We start from the raw sequence: 24884 nt of genomic DNA on the forward strand, positions 1-24884 counted from the left end.
TATTATACGTAACCGGGTTAGAGGCACAGTGACCTTTAACTTCCACAAAAGTTAGTCACGGTTCATAACTTCACGTCCCCGCGATAAAATTCCTGGAAAAAATCTTCGTCCAACCACATTACTTCATGGGTACCTCGATTACGAAACTTAGTGTAAAACTCCCGGATCCTACATCCTAGCCCATGCTTGAATTTATGAAGAAGGATCTGTTCTGGCTGCAAAACTTCAGCTTCATCAAGAACTTCAGGTTGTTGCTCATCGAAAATCTTTAAAAAAGGAGGTCCAGGACTGCAAATATTAGTGCACTATTCCAAAGGATATTTTCTTACTCTCCCATTCTTTGGAAATGGAAACCTAGTTTGTTTGGCAAACTGACATGCTAAGGCATACATGGGTGAAATCTAGATGACCCCAAAGAGACAATTCGCTCACTAGTTCTTCGGTTTGCATCTCCTTCAATCTTTTGTAATTGATATGGCTAAGTATTTTGTGCCTTAGTTCAGCTTCTTGATCTTGTTTGTGGCCAGTTTGTGCAAACGTTCCTTACTGTAAAGTAGATGAATCTTGGGGAATGGTGAGTAACATAATGGGATGGCTTTTGAAGAAACCCACATGTAGAGTAGACTTCTTTATGAAAATTCCCTTATGATTCTTCTCACAACTTTTACTTAATAGGGGGGGCCATTGAAAACCCTCTCTCAATCTAGCTTCATGAAAGGGTTTCTCCAAATATGGCTTCAACTAAGCTACATGAAACGCATTGTGCATAGTCCAACTGTTTGGAAGGCATAACTTCATTGAGACATCATTGGTCTTTTGAAATACACCCACTGCCCCTCTTTATACTAGACATCTCGTCTGGATTTGTTAGCTTGACGCATATACGATGCTTAAACTTTGGCGATGCGGCTTTTCACAGACTCCGTAATCTCTGCCATTGATTCAGTGGTTTTGTTGGCTTCAAGAGATGGAGACACCATCCGGATGAGGAGTGATGTAAACCGCCATCCAAACGCCGCTTCATAAGATGTGCGACCAATACTCGAAGAATAGATATCGCTCAGAACGGCCTGCACAAGTGGAAGAAACTGCTCCCGCTTTCCCTTAGCATCATTTTAAAATATCAAACGCCAAAGCATTATACTTTTTCGTCTCGCTGTTCGATTGCGGATGAAATGCGCTGGACATCTGCAGCTTAGTACCAAAATTATCAAACAAGGCTCGCCAAAAGTTAGACGTAAACTTGGAGTTCATGTCGGATGTGATGGTCTTTGACAACCCTCCAATGGGATACCAATACTTGAGCTACATCTTCAGCGTTGACCGTTTGTTTGCACGGAATAAGCATACAATATTTACTAAAAAGGCAAACAATGGTGAGACATTGAGTATTACGCGTACCTGCGGATGCTGAAAGTGGCCCCACGAAATCCATACCTATGTCTTGAAAAGGACCGTCGGGGATTGACAATGGCATAAGTAAACCTGCCGCATTCTTATGGGAAGCCTTGACTTTTTGGCATATCTGACAATTCTGAACATAGCCGTATATGTCCTTCCGCATCTTTGGCCAATAGAAATAGCACTCTAACTTCTCTAAAGTCTCGTTGATATCTTTGTGACCACCGGTAAGGACATCATGAAGAAGCAACTGTCGTTTGTCTTTGAGTACACATAATCTTTTCTTATAGAAAAGCCAACTGTCCTCTAATGGCCTGGAGCAAGCGTCATGGCTAACTGGAACTACATGTCAAATTCTGTTGACTCCGTGTACTGTGCCTTCATGCTATCAAGATCCTTGTCTTTGATTTTGAGCACAGTGGCCTACTCAATTATTCTTCAGACCAAAGGGCATGATGATGAACTCGTAATGAGCTCGCTCTATTCGAAAAAGCTGTCTTTGGGATGTCAGCTTCAAAAATCCGGACTTGATGGTAGCCACTCTTGAGGTCAATCTTTGAGAAAAATTTTGCACCATTGAGTCGTTCCAAGATGTACTCGATGCGGGACATAGGAAACTTCTTGCTTACTGTAAGCTTGTTGAGTGCTCTGTAGTTGACACATAATCGTGCGAACTTATCCTTCTTTGCCACAAATAGAATGGGTGCAACAAAAGGCGAAGAAGGAAGGACTAATAAACCCTGCGCATAGTAATTGAGAGAATTACTGCTCTAACTCCTCCATAGATTTGGAAAGTCAATACGTGAACTTACTTGGAGGTGTCGAGTCCGGAAGTAGATCAATGCAATGGTCTTCCGGTCGGTTGGAAGGAAGCTGGGATGGCAGATCACCCGGAACATGATGTCTTGGAACTCTTGGAGTAGATCCACCATTGCTTGCCCCATCAAAGGAGCGGCTTGAACTGCATTGATTTGGCACTGAACGTAGACAAGTGCACACATGGCATCCTTGCAGGCGGTGCAAGTAAGAAAAATGGTATAATGAGCTCTCTCCTGAGTTTCAAGAGACTCACTTCTTTCAAAAGAAAGCAATTGCTTTTTTTTAAGTTTGATGATATATTTCCTAAATACTTGCCCCATGGTTTACCTCAAGCAAATAGGCAGATCATTACATTGCTAACAAGCTTTGCACTTGAACCTCCATTTGCTTGGAGAACAAAAAAGTTGAAAAGCAATTTAAACAGCATTTAAGAAAGAATCGAATCAATTAAGAAGTTCACCTTGGGCTGCACCAGTTTTGTCAATTTTTATGGAACTATGAATTTATGCATAGATTATGGAGGTGTACCTAGGGTCACTATTAGTAATAATCTTCCCATGCCTTACATGCATAGATTATGGAGGTGTACCTAGGGTCACTATTAGTAATAAGCTTCCCATGCCTTACATGGATACATTGAACTAGAATGGTCACCTCCCCACCTGTGCCATTGTAGCAAAGGGAAAATTAATTGACTATATACTTAGTGCTATGTAATAGAGGGTATGTATGAGTTGACACGTGGCATTTTTTGAGTATTATCCCCCACCCACTCGTAAAACGGCCGGTCTTAATTCTATAGAGGCCTCATAGTCCCATTCATACACGTCTTAACATCTATCACCATTCTATGAACCAAATTGGATTTGTACAACAGAGCTCACTGCTAAACCTGGAATTCAAAGAGGAATTAACACTTTTCGTCCTTGTGCAGCCTATCACAAGTTTCTATGGTAGGTCCAGTGCATGACTTACATTCTCCCAAACTTCTGAGACATACTCTCAGTTTACTTCATCCTTTCAACTCTATACTAATGAATGTAGCTGCTCTATTGTAACTGGCCTTAGATGACTAAGGGCAGTGTATCTGTCTCTACTATCTCACAAGGATGAAAATACAGCCAACTTAACTGATTGCCTTTGTTCACAAAAAGAAACTCAAAGCATAGAACTTCACTGCACAACATCATGTAACCATTCAAGACAAGGGAGGCTAGAATGCCCCTACTCAGAAACATAGAGAGTGACACCTTTTGGCCCCAATTGGCACTTGGCGCCCCTTGCGGTATTTATTTAAACTAGTTAGCTCAAAGATACAAAGGGACTCCCTTCAAGAGCTCACCCGCAGGTGCAACCCAATACAACGCCAACCCGTGGCTATGCTGGTGACCAACTCCCAGTGCTATTACCTTGGTTCCTTTCAGCAGACATGCATAATCACAAGTAGACCACTCTGACAGCATGCCAAGCAATGCATTTCCCATTTCCAAGCCATTACCGAGCCCAAGGCCAGCCATTGCACCCCCAGTGCCCCAATCCTCTCCGGGCCAACGGCAGGGCATCCAACCTAGTAGGAACTCAGTAGGAATGGCTGTAGCAAAGAGTGTAGAAGGAAGATGAGAATTCAGCCAACAGAAAGAGCCTGTTTCAGCCCGAAACAGCTCTAGAAGTAGGATGAGAAGCGGACAGCAAACTTTGGTAGGAGAGAGCTGCCTAGGAGTATCTTCCAGCACCAGAAAAGATCAAAGAAAAGTGCATCCAGCAAGCTGTAGCAGGTCAGCCAAGAATGCGTCCACCAGAACAGAGTTTTCAGCCCACAAACAGCTCCGTTTTCAGTGTGCCTTGCACCAGGCAAGAGCAAGAAGAGAGGCGCCCATGAATATGGCTTCAGATGCAAAAAAGAAGAACTTCTGTCGCAAAGAAAGTCGAAAACAGCCTCAAAAGTGGCCCAGAATGAAGGCACCCGGGTCCCAGAAGCATGCCAACGACAGAGGGCACCAAGGGGAGGAGAACTGTCGCGAAGGAAGCATGAAATTCCAGTTCAGCAAGGAGAGGGAGAGATGCAGAAATCCGCCATGAAGAGAATGAGGCTGCCCTGGTAGGGGTGAAGTCTCAAAACAGAAAGGAAAGCCAAGGAAGGGATCCAGGGGCTTCCAGAGGTGTGACAAGGCAAGCAGATAGGCCACCAGCAGACACCTAAGCAAAATGAGGCATGGGATTTTTAATGCCCCTAGGGGGCCAGATGGCACACCATGACCCTAGTGCAAAGGAACCAATGACCCTATTTTGAAGGACCTCTAGGGGGTCAAGATGACCCCACTAAACCAAACCAATGACCTTAGAAAATGAAACCACTCTAATAGAACCACGAGTCGCACTTGTTGCACATAAAATCATAGGTACCTTTTGGGCATTAACTAAGGCCCCTAGCCTGGTACCCTAGGCCAAATTCAGCGACAGTTAGTTTAGACACTTCACCATCACCACCACGTCCCCGTGACATCTGTATGCTTGGTGAGAGCAAGGCACAGCAAGGAATATACATGCTGTAATGGTGCCTAATGGGCTGTGGAATGCCCTTGATGCAAGTGGAATTGTATCCATTGTGTGACCCAATTTCTGAGTCTTCCAAATATTGAAGAAATACCGAAAGGGGCGCCAAGGTTGGGGCCAATCTGTGTCTTTGTTTTGGAGTAGGATAATTCTAGCTCCCAATCTCTTGGTTGTTTACTTGCTAAGTTGTTGATGTGAGAGTATTGGCTGGTTATTTGCTTACTACCACCCTTTTGTTTGTCTTAAGGCCAGTTTCATGGTTCCATTGCCAAAACATCACCATCTTCTTTAAGGAGGTGAGCTTGTGGTTGTCTCTGGTGCAAGTATTGCTTGCTGTAATTGAATTGCAGCAAGGAGAATTCAGCAAGTATCTCACACTCAGAAGAGGATTAGGATATGGAAGAGCAGTCCTCTCATGATGGACAATCTATGAATGAAGGAGCTTCTCATTATGATCATAATGAAGATAGATAGCAAGCTGCAAATATTTTTTATGCAAATGTTTCTCACCCAAAGGGTCTATGGAGGAGGATAATGCAGAGGAGGCCGATGCATTGTTCAAGGCACAGTTGCTTGGTGCAGTGGGAACGCTAGCCCAGCTTACTCGGGACCCATGGTTTGCTCAATTTCTGTAAGCTCCTTCAAAGACTAAGGAGAAAAAGAAGCATTCACATACAGGGGAGCCCAATGGGGTTCAAAGGCAGCCATATGGTCCTATGCCACTCAATGGACAGCCATCAGTCAAATGCACACGGTGCTCCATTGCACTAGTCTTGGAATTGATTTGCACCCAGGGCAAGAATTTTCAGTATGCAAACCAGGGGCAGCAAGCTATTCCCCAACCCTCAGCGCATCCAGGATATTTTAGTGGTGGTTCACTGTTCCAAGCAATGGCTGGTCAAGCTATGGATAATTTTGTAGTGCCTGGAAACTACCCTGTTGGTTTTCAGTTTGGAATGCAGGGTAGGCAAGGGACTGCGGTTCGGGGCATGCAGCCCAGAATGCGAAGTGTTATATATGGGAATATTGGCATGCAGCAGGAATGCAAAGTGGAATGCATGGCCCTATGAGAGCTCCTGCAAGCATGTTTGGTATGCAAGGAGCTTGGGCTGGTATAGCAAACCCTCTTATGGGTGGTGGCAATGTCTGACAGAATGTAGGTAATGCTATGCAAGCATCATTTTTGCAGCCACCAATTTATGATAATCTGACACCCAAAGGAAAGGCCAAAGACTTTAAAAAAGATGGAGCAGCAGTGAAGTTTGAGAACTTTAATGGGACACAAGATAGGCTGCAAGCTTTGACTTTTGTTCAACCGTTTGATGCGGCCTTTTCTAGAGGTTAACTTCACAGAGTCTTCTAAGATGCGTAAGGCAGCCACCTTTCTGAAAGAGCATGCATTACAATGGTGGACTATGGACTAATCTGTTATGTCAGAACAAAGTACCGTCTAGTTAGGTTCAACTCAAACAGATATTCTCGGCGGCTTGGTTGACTACTACATTCGAGGTGGATGTAATGACAGCTTGGCATAAGCTGGATGCAGCCAAATGCGGGAAGAAGTGTGGTAGGCCACGCTCTAACTGGCTGTCATGTGAAAAAAGGAAGGCCTTAATGGATGCCAACAAATGCTTTCGTTGCAAAGAAGAGGGACATGTAGCATGAGAATGCCCAAAGTGCAAATCAAAGGGGAAAGCTGATGATAGGGATGAGCCGAAAGGCAAGAAGCCTAAACCCCAATGGAAGATTGATGGCTGATGTTATAGCAAGCAGCCAAATGGGGATGCTACGATTATGCAAAGCATGGGGCAAGGTGAAAGATCAGATGTCTTTGATCTTCCATGACCGGGGGCTTTGTGCAAATTTTATTTCTCTTGAGTTACCAGGAAAGTTGGGAATCCATGCAGAAGAGATGGGACCCAAGAGTGAGGAAGGCTTGGCTTGTTCTAGATCCAATACACCTGTTATTCCTATCATTGGGAAGCTCCATTTGCATCTTCAAAGTTTTGTGGACAGTCAGGAATTTTATATCATGCCACTTGAGGGCTGTGATGTCTTGTTGGGAATGCCATGGTGTCACAAGGTTCATGCTATACTGAATACTTACAATTGGAAGATCACTTTGGTGCATGGAGGAAAGACTCACGTTTTGGATGTCAAAACTTAAGGGAGAGTTAGTCCCTGTTGTATCTACATGAAGATCACCCCTAAAATCAGCCTCACATGATGAGGTAGCCACCATAGACTGTTTCTTGCTTAACCAAGAAGCATATGTGTCCAAGAAAGAAACAGTTTCCACTAGTGGACTGCCGAGTATCAAAATCAACAGCCCAATCTCAATAGCTGTAAGCATGTAAGATGACAGTCATCCCCCTGGGAAGGAGCAACCAAGAGATCAGGTGCCCTGTAGATAACAGAACACACACTTCACAGCTTGCCAATGTGAAGTCTTTGAGCTGCGCATAAACCTGCTCAGCTGGGACACTGCATATTGAATCCCAGGTTGTGAGTTACATACATAAATAAGGCATCCCACACTCTGGCTGTAAACAAAAGCATCAAAAGGTTCACTGGTCAAGATTGGACCAGCTTAGTGAGGGTTACGCCTAATTTGACCAAGGAGTTAGTGAGGGGAGGTAGTATAAGTCCACATCCCAACCCTTTGTACAGACTTTTTATGTAACCTCTATCTAATCTACTCTCCTACCTTCCTCCTCCTGTTTGCTCTCCCCCCCCCTTGCCTCTCTCGCTCTCTCTCTCTCTCTCTCTCTCTCTATATATATATATATATATATATAAGTTTAGCACCAGCAAGGACCCTAGCAGACTTTGCTCCAGCCCCATTGAGGCTTGTATGAGTTTTTCCTTTTTGGTGTACTTTGTACTTTGTCCCATAGGCCTCCCGCGGATGTTAATACATCTCTCTCTCTCTCTCTCTCTCTCTCTCTCTCTCTCTCTCTCTCACACACATCCCGCAGTCTGGCACACATATGCTTGCTCTCTATATGATGTCCCAGGTCAGGCACCACCTAATATCTCCTCTGTGCCCAGACCCACCACATGTCATTTGTTTACTCCGCACAATGTGCGAACTGCCCTTCTCCGGCTTCATAACTGACGATCACCAGATCATGAGGGACTACACACTGAGCATTTTGCGCAAAAAGGAGGAGGTAAGTCCATCTGAACCTGGGCACTTGCCCTTGTGAAGGGCAAGTAATGCAGTCTTGAATTCTGCATTGGTGAAAGGTGCATCCAGAGAAACATACATCTCATCCTTCACCAATACAAGGATACACTGCCAAATAACCTCTCTGGCATCATCAATGGCCTGTGTGCCTGGATCTGCAGTAAGAAGGGATGCAAAAAAATCTGAAGCTACACGCATGACAGCATCAGGATCTGACTGTAACATGTTAAGCCAGGCAATCTCCAATTCTCCAGGACCAGATAAACAGGTACAAACACCACTGGTGCCTCTCCAAATTCTGTCAAAGAAACCTCGAATCGGAGGCAAAAACCACAACCAAAGAAATGTCAAAAGCCCCGGTTCAAAGGATAAACAAAATAAAAAAATTATTTAAAAAATGTTTTTTTTTGGTCTGACCAGATCTGGCCGACCAGATTGACCTAGTCGGTCAAATCTGACCAGGTCGGTCAACCTGTTGGTTGACCGACTTAAAGCCCCTTCCTATTTAAAGGGGGGGGGGCTAGGTATTCAAACACAATCTCTCTTCCAGCTCCAGAGGTTCCTGCACACCCTGAGCCACTTCTGCCTCCTGGCTGCCTCCTCTGCTGCCTCAAACTTCTGCCTCCTGGCTGCCTCCTCTGCTGTCCTCTTTTCTGCTCCAGATTTGCCCTCTTTTCTGCCCCTCCTTTCTGCTCAGATCTGTCCTCCTTTCTGCTCCAGATCTGTCCTCTTTTTCAGCTCCAGATCTGCCCTCTTTTCTGCTCCAGAACAGCCTTCCTTTCTGCTTCAGTTCTGCTCTCCTTTCTGCATCAGATCAGCTCCAATTTCTGCTCCAGATCTGCCTTCTTTTAGCTTCAGATCTGTCCCAACTTCTGCTCCAAGATCTGCCCTCAACTTCTGCTCCAGATCTACCTCCAACTTCCGCTCCAGATTCTGTTCTTTCTATTCCAAATCTGCAGCAACCCCTGCATCAGTTTGCTGTCTCAGATTTGGTTCAGTTCCAACTTGTGAAGCTAGTGCAGAAGTCCACTACAGTTGTCAAGACTGACGTTTGTTTCCTCTAGAGCTTCTCATATCTTCGCTTGTACTGAGTTCCGTTTGTGATATATATATCTTCTTCAGCCATTGATTGTCTTCAGTATTGTTTTATTTGTCTCCAAGTATTTTCTTTATATAACACCCCGTCCGATCTTAGCACAACTATTCAACCATGCCGTATGCCATGGCTTCCCAACTGCTGGTGGATGCACACATGCACCTAGCAAGCCCTTGATCACACATATCCCAACAAAGAGAACTGATGAGAGTTGTGTGGTGTCTACCAGTATCTGCTGGTAATCATCCCTGATATGTGCATATTTGGGGCACTGTAGGGCTACATGTGCCTTTGTCTCGACTGTCTGTGAATCACAAAATCTGCAAACTCTGGCATGTCGTGGCAAATTTAGCCAAGCTCCTTTCTCTATGGCCAAGGTATGTGACCGTGTGCGGAATCCGGCAATATTCCTGCGATAGAGAAGAGGGATGGGAGTGCTGATGTATGGCTGAGCAAAGGCATCTGATTTCATGAATGATGACCAGCATAGAGGATTTATTTGATCTTGGTAGTATTCTAACTTGATCTTCCTTTCTAGGGGACAAGCAAGACATGACTTAGGCAATAACAACAACAGCACAATTACTGACTCAAATCACATGACCAGCCTCTGTAACAGAAAATACCGGACAGAACCAATTCACAATAAACTCACCCTTACTGGTCGATGATGATGTCCCTTTTCTTTCTCCCTGTAAAAAAACTCAACCGCAGGGTTTGTATCATGTTCTCGGAAGGAGGTAGACGTCCTCTTGCAAATTTTCCCGAAGTCCAGAAGAGTCCTCACCTGCTTCTTCAGCTCCATATTCTCTTTCAATTTTGACTGTAATTGCACCAGCTTACTCTTTAAAACTTTCTGGCAGAGCCTGTTTTTCTTTAGAGCATCTAAGGTGCTTCTTGTGCTTCCTGTCAGTGGCTCGTCTGAAAGACCTGCTATCAAATTACCATCATGCTGTATGCCCTCCACTGGATCATCTGAAAGATCTGCTATACTGTCATCAAAAAGCTCGACTTGCCCTGGCAAAGTGAAACCAGCTTTACCATCCACTTCTTTATCCTCAGACACAGCTGGGGATAAGCTGCCATCACATCTAGGGGATATGTCATAGCAAATTTCAGATCCTGAAGCGCCCTGTAATGGAACATTTTCTAGAAAATCCGCACCATCCTTTCCAGAACCAATAGCAGCTGTGCAAGATTCATCGTCCTCTTCAAGGTCTTCGCGTTCAATTTTACTGACCTTGGCTGGAAATCACAAACAATCAACTTCACTTAGCACCAACCATGTGACCATTCTGTAATTTCTTGTTCTGAAATATGCCTTTTCCTATTAGACGGAAGAACAGGAACAAATATAATTGTTAGATTGATGGAAAAAGGCATACCCTAAGGGGTCACTATGTAAACATGTACCATAGCACCATTGTTTACATTTGCATACATTCAACAACATAACTGTGAATATACAAAGGAGAGCTTTAAATCAAGCCCCAACCATAAATACATATTAAGGGAGTGAAAATCATCTTTTCTGTAAAAGTACAATTTTAAATGTAGGGCTATTTTTAAATATATGTTCACATGTACTATATGGGTTTTCACAAAGTGATCCCCTGGGCACACCTACCCTATTTCCTATGCTCCCTATTCTTCTACGTAGTCTACATTACATACACATACAAAAGATGTTAGAAATTGGCCCAACAGAGGGTACGCACAGCGGAAGACTGATTAGAGTTGCCCAGGAGCTCACACTGATAAGAGTTGCCCAGGAGCTCACACAGTGTGGTGTGGGGTGTGGAATCACAAACTTCTATAGACTTTCCGTCCAGATCAAAACACCTTGCTGTCTGTCTTTACACCAGCCTAGGTGGGCAGCACTCTAAGCTAGGTCTGCAGCTCTACAGCCCACTTGTCTCCTTCTGGATAGAGGCCCACAGGTGGCTGATCTGCTGCTCCTGCTGCTCCCTGAACTGCTGCTCTGTTGGATGAATGAATGAGGCCCAATGGCCTCTTTATATAGGCCCAAGGCCTGCTCCAAATAAAACCGACCAGCAGCATCATTCTGGCCAACCCAAACAGGCCGACCAGTCTGCTGCAAAACCGCCCTTAAAGGGCTCTCATAACAAGGACCCCTGGCCCACAATACTAGGGCTTTGGCCCTCACTTCAAGGGCAGATGCCCTCCTATATATTCAGGGTCCAGCCCCCTCCAAACCTGCTGCAAACAATGCGCCTCCCTGTACTAGATCCACCGCAATCTGTCCCAGACTATCTCGCCTCTGCTCCAGGCTTGTTCCAGCTCTAGGGCACCTGCCCAAGCTCTGTACATGTCCCTGAAACCAGCCGTACAGCAGGCGACTGTAATCCGTACAGATATGCCATGTTTCCATACTATTCTGGCCCTCTGATCTGCCCATAACAGCTCCGTACTGTTCTTGTTTCTCTCTTTGATTCCTGCCCACATGGCAGTCAATACTCTGCCCATGTGTCAGTCTCTTAGACACCAGGTTCACCCCCCCAATGCTCTCCTCATATGGGGGCTTACAGATGAGGAGGTGACCTTTCCAACAAAAGCACCCCAATGCGTGCTCACACACACACACAAACATGTTACAGCCACCAACAAAGTATGTGCCGTTTTGACATGATCTAGGTTTACCTTATCTAATCCTATCTACTCCCTCCTCCTTCCTCCTCCTTGCAGCCTACACTCTCTCTCCCAATCTCTCTCTCTCTTCCCCTCACCCTTCTCTCTCTCTTCCTCTCCCTCTACCCCCTTTTCTCACTTCTCACTCCTCCTCCCCCTTCCTCTCTCTCCATTCTGCCAATTCTACCCCCAATCTGCCCTGCCTCCTTCATTGTATTGGTATCAGAGCCCCTCCCTAGGGCCCTGTGCCTTCTTTCAATGTACCTTCTCCTCGTTCCTGGTGCTACCTACCGTACCCCGTGCAAGTGAATGATTTAGCCATCAATGGAAATCTCACGAGAATTGACAACAATTGTGGATTGCAACACAACATCTGACACAGAGATCCAGAGCCAAACCTAGCGCCAAGACAGTCAGGGCCAAACCCTTCGCCAAGCAAATCCTGACAAAAACAAGTCGGCGCCAACATTCCTCATCAGCCATCTGTTGCCATACCTGCCTACAGTCGCTCAGTCGCTCACCAACAAACGCAGACTAACACTCTACCGCATCAATAGACCACAGCCACATCTGTATCAACATCCCACAACCACATCTGTGTCGATGCAGGGAAGAAACCGAACAGCCTCTTTCATGTCTGTGTGGATGCAAGAGAAGGGTTGACCGTTGCGCTAATTCCCCAAATCTTGCAGCCAATCGAGCACCCACGTGATGCCCTCCAAACCAAGATAGCATTACTTCTAGACTTGGACTCTCTTTCAGGCTGGTAAGTGATCACGTACTTGATAGGTCTAGGCAGTCTCAGTGTTATATAATGTGATGAGGGAGATGTAGGTGCATATTCAAGCAACCATGAATGTAGCTGCTTTGCAATTAAGATCCCCCTTTGTCACATATCATGGAACCAACAAAGTCAATGTCTCTTGGAATTAGGTAGTACGGCATTGGACACGGCCTATCCTAATGGAGAGCTAGTAAATCCAACACATAGTTTGGTCACCTAAGTTAGGATTTGACTGACCTTATTTTCTCACATCAAACATTTAAAAGTTTTGAACAAATCCTGAGTAAATTCTTCGGGTAAATGGTTTTATATCCTATGCTAAATTTCAAGATGGATTAAATTATAAAGAGTTAAATTGATCCTTTAAAGTTTACACAAAAATCAACTGTGATTAGACCTGAACGTTGACCCACATACTTTGAAGCTTGCCTTGTTCTTGTGGTATTCAAGTCAATGAGTACCCAAAGATTACAATCTCCCTAGATAGTTGGTCTTGATGATATGGAACATCAAGAGATACCATCTTGAAAGGTAAATGAAGCACTCCATAAGCAATTGATATTGATCAACTACGCTGTAATTTGATACATGGATTTACATCATCAAATTGTGCAACCTATTGTGCTAAGTACTTTTACAAGTATAAGTATAATCTACTCTCTCTCAAACAGATTACAATCCACAAATCTAGATGAGGAAAAAACAGAAATACTTCGAAATTACTTGTAAGCTCCCGTCTCTTGTAATAGGAGTGTAAACTCCCAAGAGACGACTATTAAACTGCAAGGAGATTGTTTGAAATGCAGGCATTCTAGTAGCCTCAATAGGATGAGCATCGTCATTCGTCATATTCATGTGTAACCCTATTAAGTCTTTATAGGTTGAATGTTGGGAGTGATGAGCGAGTTGGCGTATGTCATCTGAGATTTCCACGTCAATCCAAGATGGTTACGCTTTTGCCCCAAGAGCCAAGAGAGTGAAGCGCCTACGGGTGGAGTCAGAGGACTTGGAGATCATGAGTGACTCTGGTGAAGGTGCCTCATCACAAGGTTTTGAGGGAGCTCTTTGAAATGATGCATCGGATACGGTACCCTCGGGAGGCGAACCAGAGATGGATGCCTCTAGGCCTGATTCCCCTTCCTACGCAGAAAGGGTCTCGAGAACGATGCATAGTGGTTTCATGCAACTAGAGGACGTTGAGGCCTGGAACCTTCTTCTTCATAGGAGAGTGTGTGAGGTGGAATAGAAGGATATTGCAGAGCAGGGAAGGAAACATGTAGTAGCATGTGAGCTTAGCCTTGAGGTTGTCGAGCCAGAGCTAGAGAGGTTGGTGCAAGGGGAGGTTTTCATGTCTTTTATGGGGTGAGTTCCCTCTTTCGATGAGCTTGGTAAGTTGTGGAGTTTGAATTTGGTCTTCTGTCTTCTGCTTTTGCTGTGAGGTACATGGGAAAAGGTTTCTTCCTCGTCCACTGCATTTCTCAAGCTTTCACCTCTTGTTTTTGCAAGAGCAGCGCTTCTCGTGTTCCCTTGGTCCTCGGATTTCAATATTGATAACTTTTTGTTCCACGACTACCCCGTGTGGGTGGAGTTCTTGGGTTTGCCACAGTGGATGGATGGAGGTGTTGGTTTTCTTGCTAATACCTTTGGGAAACTCCTGTTGGTACCGTCACGTCCGTCCCTTAGTGTCAGGAAGGCTTGGATCCTTTGGGACCAAGCTCAAGAGATCCCAACATTTATTGATGTTTTTGCCAAAGGAGCGGTGTATACCCAGGAGGTTAGATTCGGGCCGTTTCCTAACTCCCATTTCATCTGCCAAAAGTTCGGGCACTTTGCAAGAAATTGTCCAACGAAGGAGGGAACACCCAGCTAGCTAATGGAAGTGATCGGAGGGGCTCTATAGAGTATCATATACCTTTGTAAGACTAGAATAAGTCCAATTATACAAATTTAGATTTTTTATTTTTTATTTTCTATTTTTTCTCTCTCTACGGAGTATCATGGTGCTGTGAGTGTCGGTGAAGGAGTGGAATAAGTGAAGAAGGGTGCGCATGCAGCTCCTCTGCGAGAGTGGCAATTTGCCATGCACCCTTCTCTCCAAAGCCCCTACATCCAACGTTTGATGGCTTTTCCTCATTTGCGCAGATTTTTCAACGCTTCCTTTGCTCTCCCTCATGCATCCCGAGGGGGGGGGGGGGTGTGTGTGTGTGTGTGTGTGTGTGTGTGTGTCTCTCTCTCTCTCTCTCTCTCTCTCTCTCTCTCTCTCTCTCTCTCAGAGCGAGCGAGAGCACACATCCCTTGGCACCATAAATGATGCTGTGCGGACTGTACAGGCAACATTAACGGCTATACGGGCTTCAAAAACTGGCTGTGCGGAAGTGTTTACTGCAGTACGGACACTTCTAGCAGCTGTTTGGACCTGATTTCGTTTGCTGGCACACATCCCAAGGTTGCTCCTCTGCCCCAAAACTCCTGGCACGCAGTGTCAGGCTCGTTTTCCTTGCTGTTCAGTGATTTCTGCAGCTGACACGCATCCCGAGGTTGTTTCTGGAAGCTGCATGGACTGTTGGTGCACCTCCCGAGTCCCCTTGCCGATGTTCTAGCCTTTTTCTCCTGTTTTAGGCCTCTATACCTGTGAGCCTTGCTCTTCTTTCTGTTCTCAGCTTCCAGAATCTTTCTCTCTATTATTCTCACTCTTTTCCCTTGGCTGGAAGTCATTTCTACACCCCTGGGGCCTGGACATAGGATAGGTGCAGGAATAGAGGTTGGCCCTCTTCCGTGGCGGGTATGGATATTCTTACTTTCTTTTGGATTTCATTTGTCATTTTTAAATATTTTATTGCTTCTCTTTGCTTCCAGGCTCTCTCTCTCTAGGCCATACAAGTTGTAGCTCAATGAAAGGTTTACATGCAATGGGAAACAAACACGAGTAGAGAGAAAGATTAAGAACAATACTTTGAGCGTCACAAGGAAAGCTATCTTGTTGAAAAGCAAAATCCCCCGCATCCATTGCTAACAACTCCTTTGAAACCGTCTACACGAAACAAATCTCTAGAAACTGTCTACAACTAGCAATTTGTCACTCACTTTCAAATATCAAATGCACAATAACTAATAGGAGACTCTATCTTTGAAACAATGAAAGATAAGAACCTAATCATGCGAGGGCTCCAGTTTGGAAACTTTTTCACTATTGCCTATAAGCAGTTACCAGTCTGCATAGTGTCCTCTGCAACCCTGAGAACTTGTCTCTCTATCCACAACCGGTCAGCAAACTGCCAGTTGCAGTACACACTTATGCCAACCGGGTTGCTCAAAGAAAACCAGATGTTTGCAACCAGCCTAATCATGTGAACAGGCTCTAAGTAGCACAAGTCGCCTGCCATCACCAAAGTTGGCCTCGTTATGACAACATAGTGTAGTTTCAATCTCATGATAGGTTGAAACAACTTCATCATGCATAGCAGGGAGTAGCTACTATGGCATCCCAACTGAAGTCTTACACGTACTTGAGCATCCATTTATACAAAGTCTTCATTCTGAGTTTCTGTCGGCACTCCGGAGATGAAGGGCAGACTCAGCCATGACGAAGGCTACCACGAAAGGAGAAGGCTAATCAAACAGTTTTCCAAAGTCTGCATAGTGTCCTCTGCAACCCTGAGAACTTGTCTCTCTGTCCACAACCGGTCAGTAAACTGCCAGGTGCAGGTATGCATGCAACTGGGTTGCCCAAAGAAAATCAGAGGTTTGCAACCAGCCAGATCGTGTGACCAGGCTCTAAGTAGCGCAAGTCATCTGTCATCACCAAAGTTGGCCTCATTGTTTATAAAAGATCCCCTTGTTAGTTGTAGCGTTCCGACTATTCAAATTAACTTAACTTTTTTTCCACTAGTAATGGGCGTCATTTTAATGAAAGCCGAGCTGGTGGCACGACATAACACCCCCCTTAAGAAGCCTTGGTGATGTTAGCTAGATGTGCGAAGTATGACCAGTTAAGCTTGCCTTGAAATAATGTAGACAAGCAGACCAGAAGTTCATCGACCAGATGATGCATTGTACAGACTGAGAATCTCTCAGCTCTAATGATTTGTTCGTGGTTCATTATGGAACGAGGCAACATTAGCTTCTCATTCAAGAGCCTTTTCCAATATCACAACATACTGTCTGCTTTCTCTGGAGTGAGAATCTCAGATGAAATGAAAGGGGTCTTCTATGTAAAGAGGTCAGTTGAAATGAAGCTTCAAACACTTCCTTGCGTGATGCAAGGATTGTAAAAATCGCGACGTGAAAAACAAGAATACGACCGGCGAGATATCCAACTGGACGATGAAAACCCGAGTGCTATCAAACTTCAGTCCTCAAAGCTTACCTGTTGAAGTGACCAATTTCTCGCTCTGGAAGCGATTCACTGACGAAAATCTCTGCTGCACTGCTCGTAAAATTTCATCATCGTCCTCTTCCTCGTACATATGATGGGCCTCTTCCGTGGGTCTCGTTGAGGAAACTCCGAATCGTTTTTGAATGGAAAGAAGCAATACGTCGTCATCATCGAGGTCGTCGGCATCATCAGATACCTCGTCGCTAGAGTTGTCATCGTAAAGCCTACAAGCGTGACGTAAAGCGTCCAAGTCTTGTTGAAACCCCTCGACGAGAATGTCATCATCATCATCCGTATCACTACAGTTAGAAACTGACATCTCAAAACAAAGAGAATATGACCAACACCACGTAGACTAACGGGATAGATCGGCCGACTCGAGGAACCCTAAAGCGCAGAGAAAACTTAGGCGCCTTCTTGGCCACATTCTTTCTTTCTCGCTATAGAGGCCGCATGCTCTCCTAGCCACGTGGTCGCTTGGATGTCACGGGGAATGGTCCCGGCCGCGAGCGGCAGCACTGGACTGGAAAATGCCCGAAAATTTGGCTCGCTGCTCACCGCATTCCGTGCACTTTCCAGCCACTCTGGTTTATTCCCTCACATTAAGGGTTGGAGAGAGGGGCTCTACTGTTTGGAGAGGACTCTACTGTATTTATGGGTGGGTTGAAGTATAGAGTTCGATCCGATGACAATCGTGCATTAACTGTTGATTTAACGACTCACGGAAAGTGTCATTTGTAGACCATTGGATGTGAAGCTCGATCCAAGGCCCAGGGACAATTTGCCGCTCTGCCAAATCTAATGATACGCGTTGTGCAACATTTGTGAACCGTCAAATTGAAAGTACATCGAAGGGCCCTCAAGCTTGAGATTTAAATGCAAGGGTTGAAATATGCAGCGCCACGATAAACTAACAATCCTACAAATTGTGGGCGGTTGGGAGGAGCAGGTTCCGACTTAGAAAAGGCCGGGATCGAATGGCGGAGAATCGAGATTCATCCTCCACCAACCCCAAACCTTTATGAAAAGAGCTTACACTTGCCACGTAGCCTTTGTTGCACGGCTGGAGGCACTCCTGTTTTTGTTCATATGTATTAATTGAGATGGCGCATTGATGCACCCTTGGGTGCTTTGTTTGACACCTCCAATTTGCAAGTTGCTCATTTGATCACTCTTGCGCCACTATATTTGATAAGCAACTCCCACTAGACTTTTCTTAGCTCACCGAGAGAGCTCCGAACAAAGGGAGACAATGTACCTCCGGTCAACTTTTATGAGCCATTTCTAAGCGTGTGAACAAAATTACTTCCTCCAACTCTCCTACACGCCATGCACAAGCTACACTCTAGCCTGTGTGTGCACTGGCCCTTAGAGGCCTTCCCCATACACTGTTGCCAACGACGCCATCTCCACACTCTAGTAACCGCCCTCATGAGCTGACCTTCAAATTGTGTGGCTCTGGTTGGTTTTGCTGATGGCAGGTGCCTCCACATGTTGGTGCCGCAGAGGTGTGCATCTTCATGGCTCCCCCACCCTCCAGATTGTCATCGGTGGAGGGTATTGTAGATAGCGACGATGTTGTTGGTTCCCTTATAGGGACTATTCCACTGACTACCATACCCTCTTCAAAGACATTGTGGTGTGTCTATGGGGATGGCCTCTTAGACTCATGGATTACCCCTATCGGGCTCTTGGACTTTTATGGAGTCATGACCTACCACACTACCACCCTTGGACTCCTACACTACCAGGGCACTTGGACCCTTGAAATAGCACAAGCTCATGGACTACCACCCCTGAACTCTTAGACTCTTGTGTTATGCTTGAACTCTTAGAGCAAGGCCACATGCCCTCCAAATCTCTGCTGGAATCTGATCTCGTCAGCAGTACAAATCCATTGTGGGGACGAGCCTCTAATCTTAGCTCTATTCACATGTGCCCTTATAAAAACCGGATCCGCATTGGCGATCATAAGCTTCTTCGGCATCTTCTTCCTTACCTACATTGCTTCCTCCTTCCTATTCCATCTCCATCGCAAGTGCTTCCACAGCTTCAATCTCCCTCCATCCCCTACTCCCCCCCTTTCCCCCCCTTCCCTACCTATCATTTTTCTCTGTCTCATCTCCTCCTTCCTCCAAGCAGCTTGCTTTCACTGCACCCATATTGCTCTCCATATCTTGCAAACTCTCTAGTGCTTACATATCTTCACTCTGAGTTTCATCGCTCCTGCCCTTGAACATTTGGACTGCCATTCGCTAGATAGAATTGAAGCAATCGAAGCTACAATATGAACAGGTGAAAATTAGTCGGATGATAGAAAACAAGGTAGTGGAGAAACAGACTAGAAGGGTCCAAGCAAAAGGCAAAGGGAGTAGAGAAGGCACAACAAGAGAAACAGGAAAACCATGGAAGCGCAAGCAGAACTTCTTCAACCTGCTCACAATCGCATGTAGGAGATGATGCAATTGCACATCGTGTGATGTATAATTTCTTGGAATCCACCCAAAGGTCCCATCCAATGAGAATGGAGGTTGAATAGAGGGTGGTTTTGGGCACCTCTGTAGGACAACCAAACATCTGATTTGATCCATTTTTTAAGGTAAATGGCGAAGTCACATCCATTTCAACAAATGCATCATGCCAAACCTCCAAACATCCATTCAATATCCATTTGGTGGCTATGCTCTTAGACTACCATGGGCTCTTGGACCATGCCACGTGCCACCCTAAGACACTTGGACTATCACTATCCCTTGGATTACCGCTCTTGGACTTTTGGACTTTTATAAACTCATGAACTACCACAAGCTCTTGGACTGCCACACACATACACATATGCATATGTGTAATACAACACACACACACACACACACGTGTATACATGCACACAAAAACACACACACATGCACGTAGTGGCCATGGTAAGAGTTCGTAAGTTGGTCATGCAAACTATGTCTCCTTATGGTCCTGTATTTGGGCACCTCTAGATTAAAACTCAAAGAATACCATGACTTAACAAATGTATTGCTATAGCCTCTGATTTTCGAGAAACTCAAAGAATACAATTAATTGTGATATATCTATTGCATTGAAACTTAAAACATGAGATAAACTTATGCATCATTTTTACACAGTGGAAGCTATAAAGAGGAATAGGAAGTGTGCAAAGCCAACATGCATGAAGTATAAAGATGTATCCAAAGAGGTAAGCAAGGAAAATGTTGAGCTTTTATGCGCAAATGAGGATATGTGTCATCACGCCAAAACAAATTTTACATTAATGAATGGACGGTCGCTGCAACACAATGATGTATTGCAATGATCTTCCTATATCATTTTCGCTTGGTGGGATGGTGGCGAGTGAGTCGGCATAGTTCACTAATAGGGTTGTAGTATAATGAAGTTGGTGTAACTTTACACAAAGCAGGGATTCTCCAAATGGATGGATAAAAAATGACTCATCCTTGAACTATCAATATGTTTTTTCACTTTTGCACTTGACAAGTTTATGGTAGTCATATTATAATGGTTTCATGCTAAAAGGCCTTGGAACTTTAATTAAGTTTGCAAAGACATGGAAGGCTATATGGATTAAAACTTGGGGTATTTTAAACATTTCAAAGCCAATACTCAAAAAACGTTATCTAATAAAGGGATGTAATTCTGGAAATAATTGTCATAGAATTTTTGAAAATTTTAATAAGAATGGAAGAAGTTATGCCGATCTTCGGGTTATCCTACCAAAGTAAGAAGGATACCTTTTATTGAACAAGGCTAAATGGTTTGGTGAGTGAAATAACATGGTTACAATTATTGATGAGTTTCATGAGTAAAGGAGTGGATGAAGTAGTTGTGATAGCATTTTGGTAGGAAACACACACACTTGCAAGTCCATTGTAAGATGAAACATATCTTATTATTTGCTTGGCTGACCAGGCCTCTACATGGCATGAAAACTTAAAATCTTTTGGCTATGAAGGCCCCTTGCTTACCCCTTTGTTGGGTTTTCAAGCAATCATGACCATGTTCATTGGAAGCATCCATGGATCCATCATTGCCTTGGATTCACAAGAGATTCAAGAGCACTTAGATTCAAATAGGTTGATGATAATGCAACTGTCTTTTAATCATTGGTGCAAAATCTTGATTTTGGGTAAGGGAACATTTGAGGAGACGGTAAAGATCCTTCAATAATTAGCATAGTCTTCGGACTAGCTAATGGAAGAGGGAATTTCACACTCATGGAGTTTGCTGAGGAATCTCTTGCTATTATAAAAAACCTCTACTTGTGCTATAATTTGTCAAAATCTATAGGCCCAATATCACCTAATAACCTAGGTTTAAAATTCTTTGTTTTTCCTCACAGATCATCATCTACAATACATAGCACAACTTTTGTAATTTGGAGGTCCTGTCGGAGAAAACATATAAGAGGATCTTTTCTAGCATTTCAATGACTTCTATTATTGCACTAAAGAAGAATTCTTTGCAAACACATACCACCCCATCTTTCCCCCCCAAGGATCTTGAAGGTAGAATTGTTAGCCTTGACAATAAACTTTATGATATGAATTTATTAGCCCTTGTCGTAGTAGCTAATACTAGGATTTTCCTAATAGACTCGGTGGATTCAACAAAATTAATTAAATCAAAAGCCAAGAAAGTTGCTTGGAACTTTAATATCAATATAGTCTATAACTTTGCATTATCAAAAGTTCTCCCTATGTCTGCCTTTGCTACTGGGAGATGTGGATCCCTCATTGGGGTGTTTGGGAGATGCAAGAGTAGGATCTTAGAAAATGAGAATAGAAAACCCTACTACATAGATGATCGTTTTCAATGTGGGGAGACCCTACTTAAAATGTGGATGCCTTGAGGAGAAATTGAATTACAAAGCCAAACGTTATGGTTTGGTCATGTGATTTGGTTCATGGCTAGCAATTTGCAGCCTTTCTTTGCAAGGATGCCATTAAAAGCAACTTTTAATTCTTTCTCCCTATTCATGAAAACTAGTGATGCCATTCATCCCAGCAAAGCCTCCTTGATATTAATGTATATGAGCAAAACTGCACTTACTACTACTGTGAAGGACTTGGAGAAGAACCCCAATTTACCACTATTACCCTAGGTATATGTAGGGGTAAGATCATATGGAGGGCTAAATGTTAACTATATCAAACACAACCTCACTCAAGGGGGTGCTTCTTAGCTCGATAAAATACTTTTCATAGAAGAAATGTGCCTCACATAGTAGTGATCCATGGATCAAGTAGGAGAATGATTGGCAAACTTCTTTTGAAAGTTATGTACACTTGGACAGCATGGAATCCCAAGCACAGACTTCAAACATTTTAAGAGGTGGGAAAAGCATATCATTCACACATAGCTAATAACAATCTATGAGTCAAATACTATAATATGATGACAAGGACTAATATTACGTAGTTATGCAGCATTAACCAGAGAGAGGTTGTTTTACTATCCCATGGTAGATTGTTGTTGATCTATAACAAAATGAAAAATTTTATCAGTTATATCCGTGTTTTCCTTGATAACCCTCTGTTGGAGTCAATAAAAAATTATTGGATTTTTTAATGAAAGAATTGTCTATTTGATATGTTGGATTCCCTTAGCAACTTAGTTTAGGATGAACCTTTGTTGATAATTTAGTTGCAAGGTTTTATAAACCTTGATTGACTTTAAGAGAAGGTAAGGGAAACTTTCGATATTGCCATAATGTGAGACTTCAAAAGTTTATTAAGAATGATTTAAGCCATGTGATTTAAATAAATCGATGATATTCTCACAAATTACCCAATAAGAAATACCGTGACATGTGGGTAGGAATAACTTAAGAGAAAGAACATGCATAAACCAAAGGATGAATGAACAGTTAATTACCGTTGTACATAGCCAATTTGAGATGGAGTCCCAAAGGTCTCGACACTTGGCTAGAGTTCTTTATATGATTTCTTGTTTCTACTCTCTTCTTGTTGCTTTCTCTTTCTTGGAACTTTCACATGTTATGTTTGGTGTAGACATCGAGTGGCGAGCTATCTTTAATGGAGCACATGCAACATGATAGTAATCATATGTAGGAAGAAGAACCACTAGATTTTGGGTTTTTAGATTACACCAAAGATTTTGGCACCCTTGCTCTTTGAGTTAGTACAATTAGTATCAATGTCACACCACTGGTCATGGTCTACTTCTATGTCATCAAGCATTCAGCCTAAACATGATCGAAAAGTTTGACCAAAAGTTTTTATTGGTCCACCAGAAGAAGAAAGGTACATGTTGCTTGACCATTTGACAACCTTGTTGAATATTACAAATGGTCATATCAACAACGAGTGAAAGAGATTAAACCAACATTCTAGAGGTTGGCGGTCACTTGATATCATCAGTTGGATATGTAAAAAAATCTAGCTTGAGATCATTTATGACTGGCTCTTTCTTATGGTTTTGGTAATTCAAATACAATCAAGGATCCCTTACAAGAAGTTGCTACCAGAGAAGGTGTCTTAATTCAGTGCTAGACTCACACATCTCCTAATATGGTAGATGCCATCATGTCTCAACTTGGTGCCAAACTCACACATCTCCTAACATGGTATATGCAACTAAATGCCCAAGCACATTATACATCAATAGAATTAGAATGCCTTGCCATCATTTGGGCAGTTCAAAAACTCCATCCTTATGTCAAATTTCATCTCCAAACTGATCTATCGCTTTAGTCAACCTATTGACCAAAAAAGAAGTTCATGTGTGGTTAGCTCAACGGGTCCTCCTATTGCAAGATTATGACTTTGTCATTACATATTGGCCTAGTAAGTTTAATTAGCTGGCAGATGCTTTGTCTCACATATATTATCAATCAGTACAAGTTGTTCATAGGTAACTCCGCTTCTAGTCTCAAACCATAGTCCATCCATGCCGTCTATAGATGACTTTAAGAAATTATCGTCACAAGATCTAAATATCTTGACTCTAGATTACCCAACAACATTCACATAAGCTACCTTCACATATGAAAATCTATGTTTAGTATAATTCCTTAAACCTACCTTCCGATCCAGGCTCTACATCCTTCAATGAATCCAACATTTTGTATTTCAAGTCTTTTCATGATGATGTTTTGGTTTTGCTAAAGCATTAGAAAAGGTACATTAGAAGTTCTTTTGGCCAAAGCAAGAATTTTTAGTTCACATGTATCTACAGTTGCGTCCAACTTGCCAACTCTTCAAGTCACCTATGTGCTATCATGTTCTCACAACACAAAGGATGGAGGACTCATCAAATAGCCCACTATACTGCCTCCATGTGGGAAAGAAGTGAGCCCTCTAGATATCATCCATCTTTGAAGACCAGTTTATATGATTAGGTCTGAGTGCCTCACTATACCAAGCTCTTCTAGGTCCATCTTTGGTACCTATTAGGGAGTCCAAACCAAAGTTGAGTAAGCCTACCTATCTACTCCGCATATGCGAATTGAAGTCACCTAGAAGGACAATCTCCCCATGCTAGAGAGCTCCATGATATCGTCATATATGGGTTGTGACCCTCTGTGGTGACCTCGTGTGCATAGTTTAATGTATCCAAGCGAAAGTAGCACACTACAATGAAAAAGGCCATCAAATGACTGCACTCATATTCACATGTGTCATGCATGCTCCCCCTTCAACACCACAGAGATGAGTGGTCTCAAATGTGATCTAAAAAGAACTCCTACGCCCCTAGAACCTCATATCCCACTCTCTCTCCTCATCCCACACACACACATGCATGTGCATGCACACACACATGCACATGCGCATGCACACACACACATTTATGTATATATATATATATATATACAAATATAAATAAATAAATAAAGATACACACTCACATGCATGCATATGCATGAGGATGCCCATTTCTTGAGAAAAATTTGCTAAGGAAAAACATTTTCAAGCAATTTAGGCCATTTTGTGGATGATAGTAGTTAATATATTTCTTAAAATTCAGCTTA

General features: G+C 43.4%; 1 protein-coding gene across 2 annotated transcripts in view; it reads right to left on the bottom strand.

Moving 5' to 3' along the window:
• Nucleotides 1–17456, bottom strand: part of LOC147888276 (uncharacterized) — a 59627-nt gene extending 42171 nt beyond the window's left edge. For both annotated transcript variants that reach the window (XM_087393733.1, XM_087393732.1), the window contains exons 1-2: nucleotides 16859–17456; nucleotides 9715–10304 (exon numbers count right to left, since the gene is read on the bottom strand). In XM_087393733.1, the coding sequence (XP_087249859.1) occupies nucleotides 9715–10304; nucleotides 16859–17186 (918 nt within the window). In that variant the 5' untranslated portion in view covers nucleotides 17187–17456. The remainder of the gene's footprint in view (nucleotides 1–9714; nucleotides 10305–16858) is intronic.
• Nucleotides 17457–24884: the final 7428 nt, after the last annotated feature.

The sequence above is a fragment of the Dipteris shenzhenensis genome, chromosome 22 (assembly GCF_047967505.1).
Source record: "Dipteris shenzhenensis isolate YYH24624 ecotype China chromosome 22, Dip_SZ_1.0, whole genome shotgun sequence".
NCBI classification, from domain to species: domain Eukaryota; kingdom Viridiplantae; phylum Streptophyta; class Polypodiopsida; order Gleicheniales; family Dipteridaceae; genus Dipteris; species Dipteris shenzhenensis.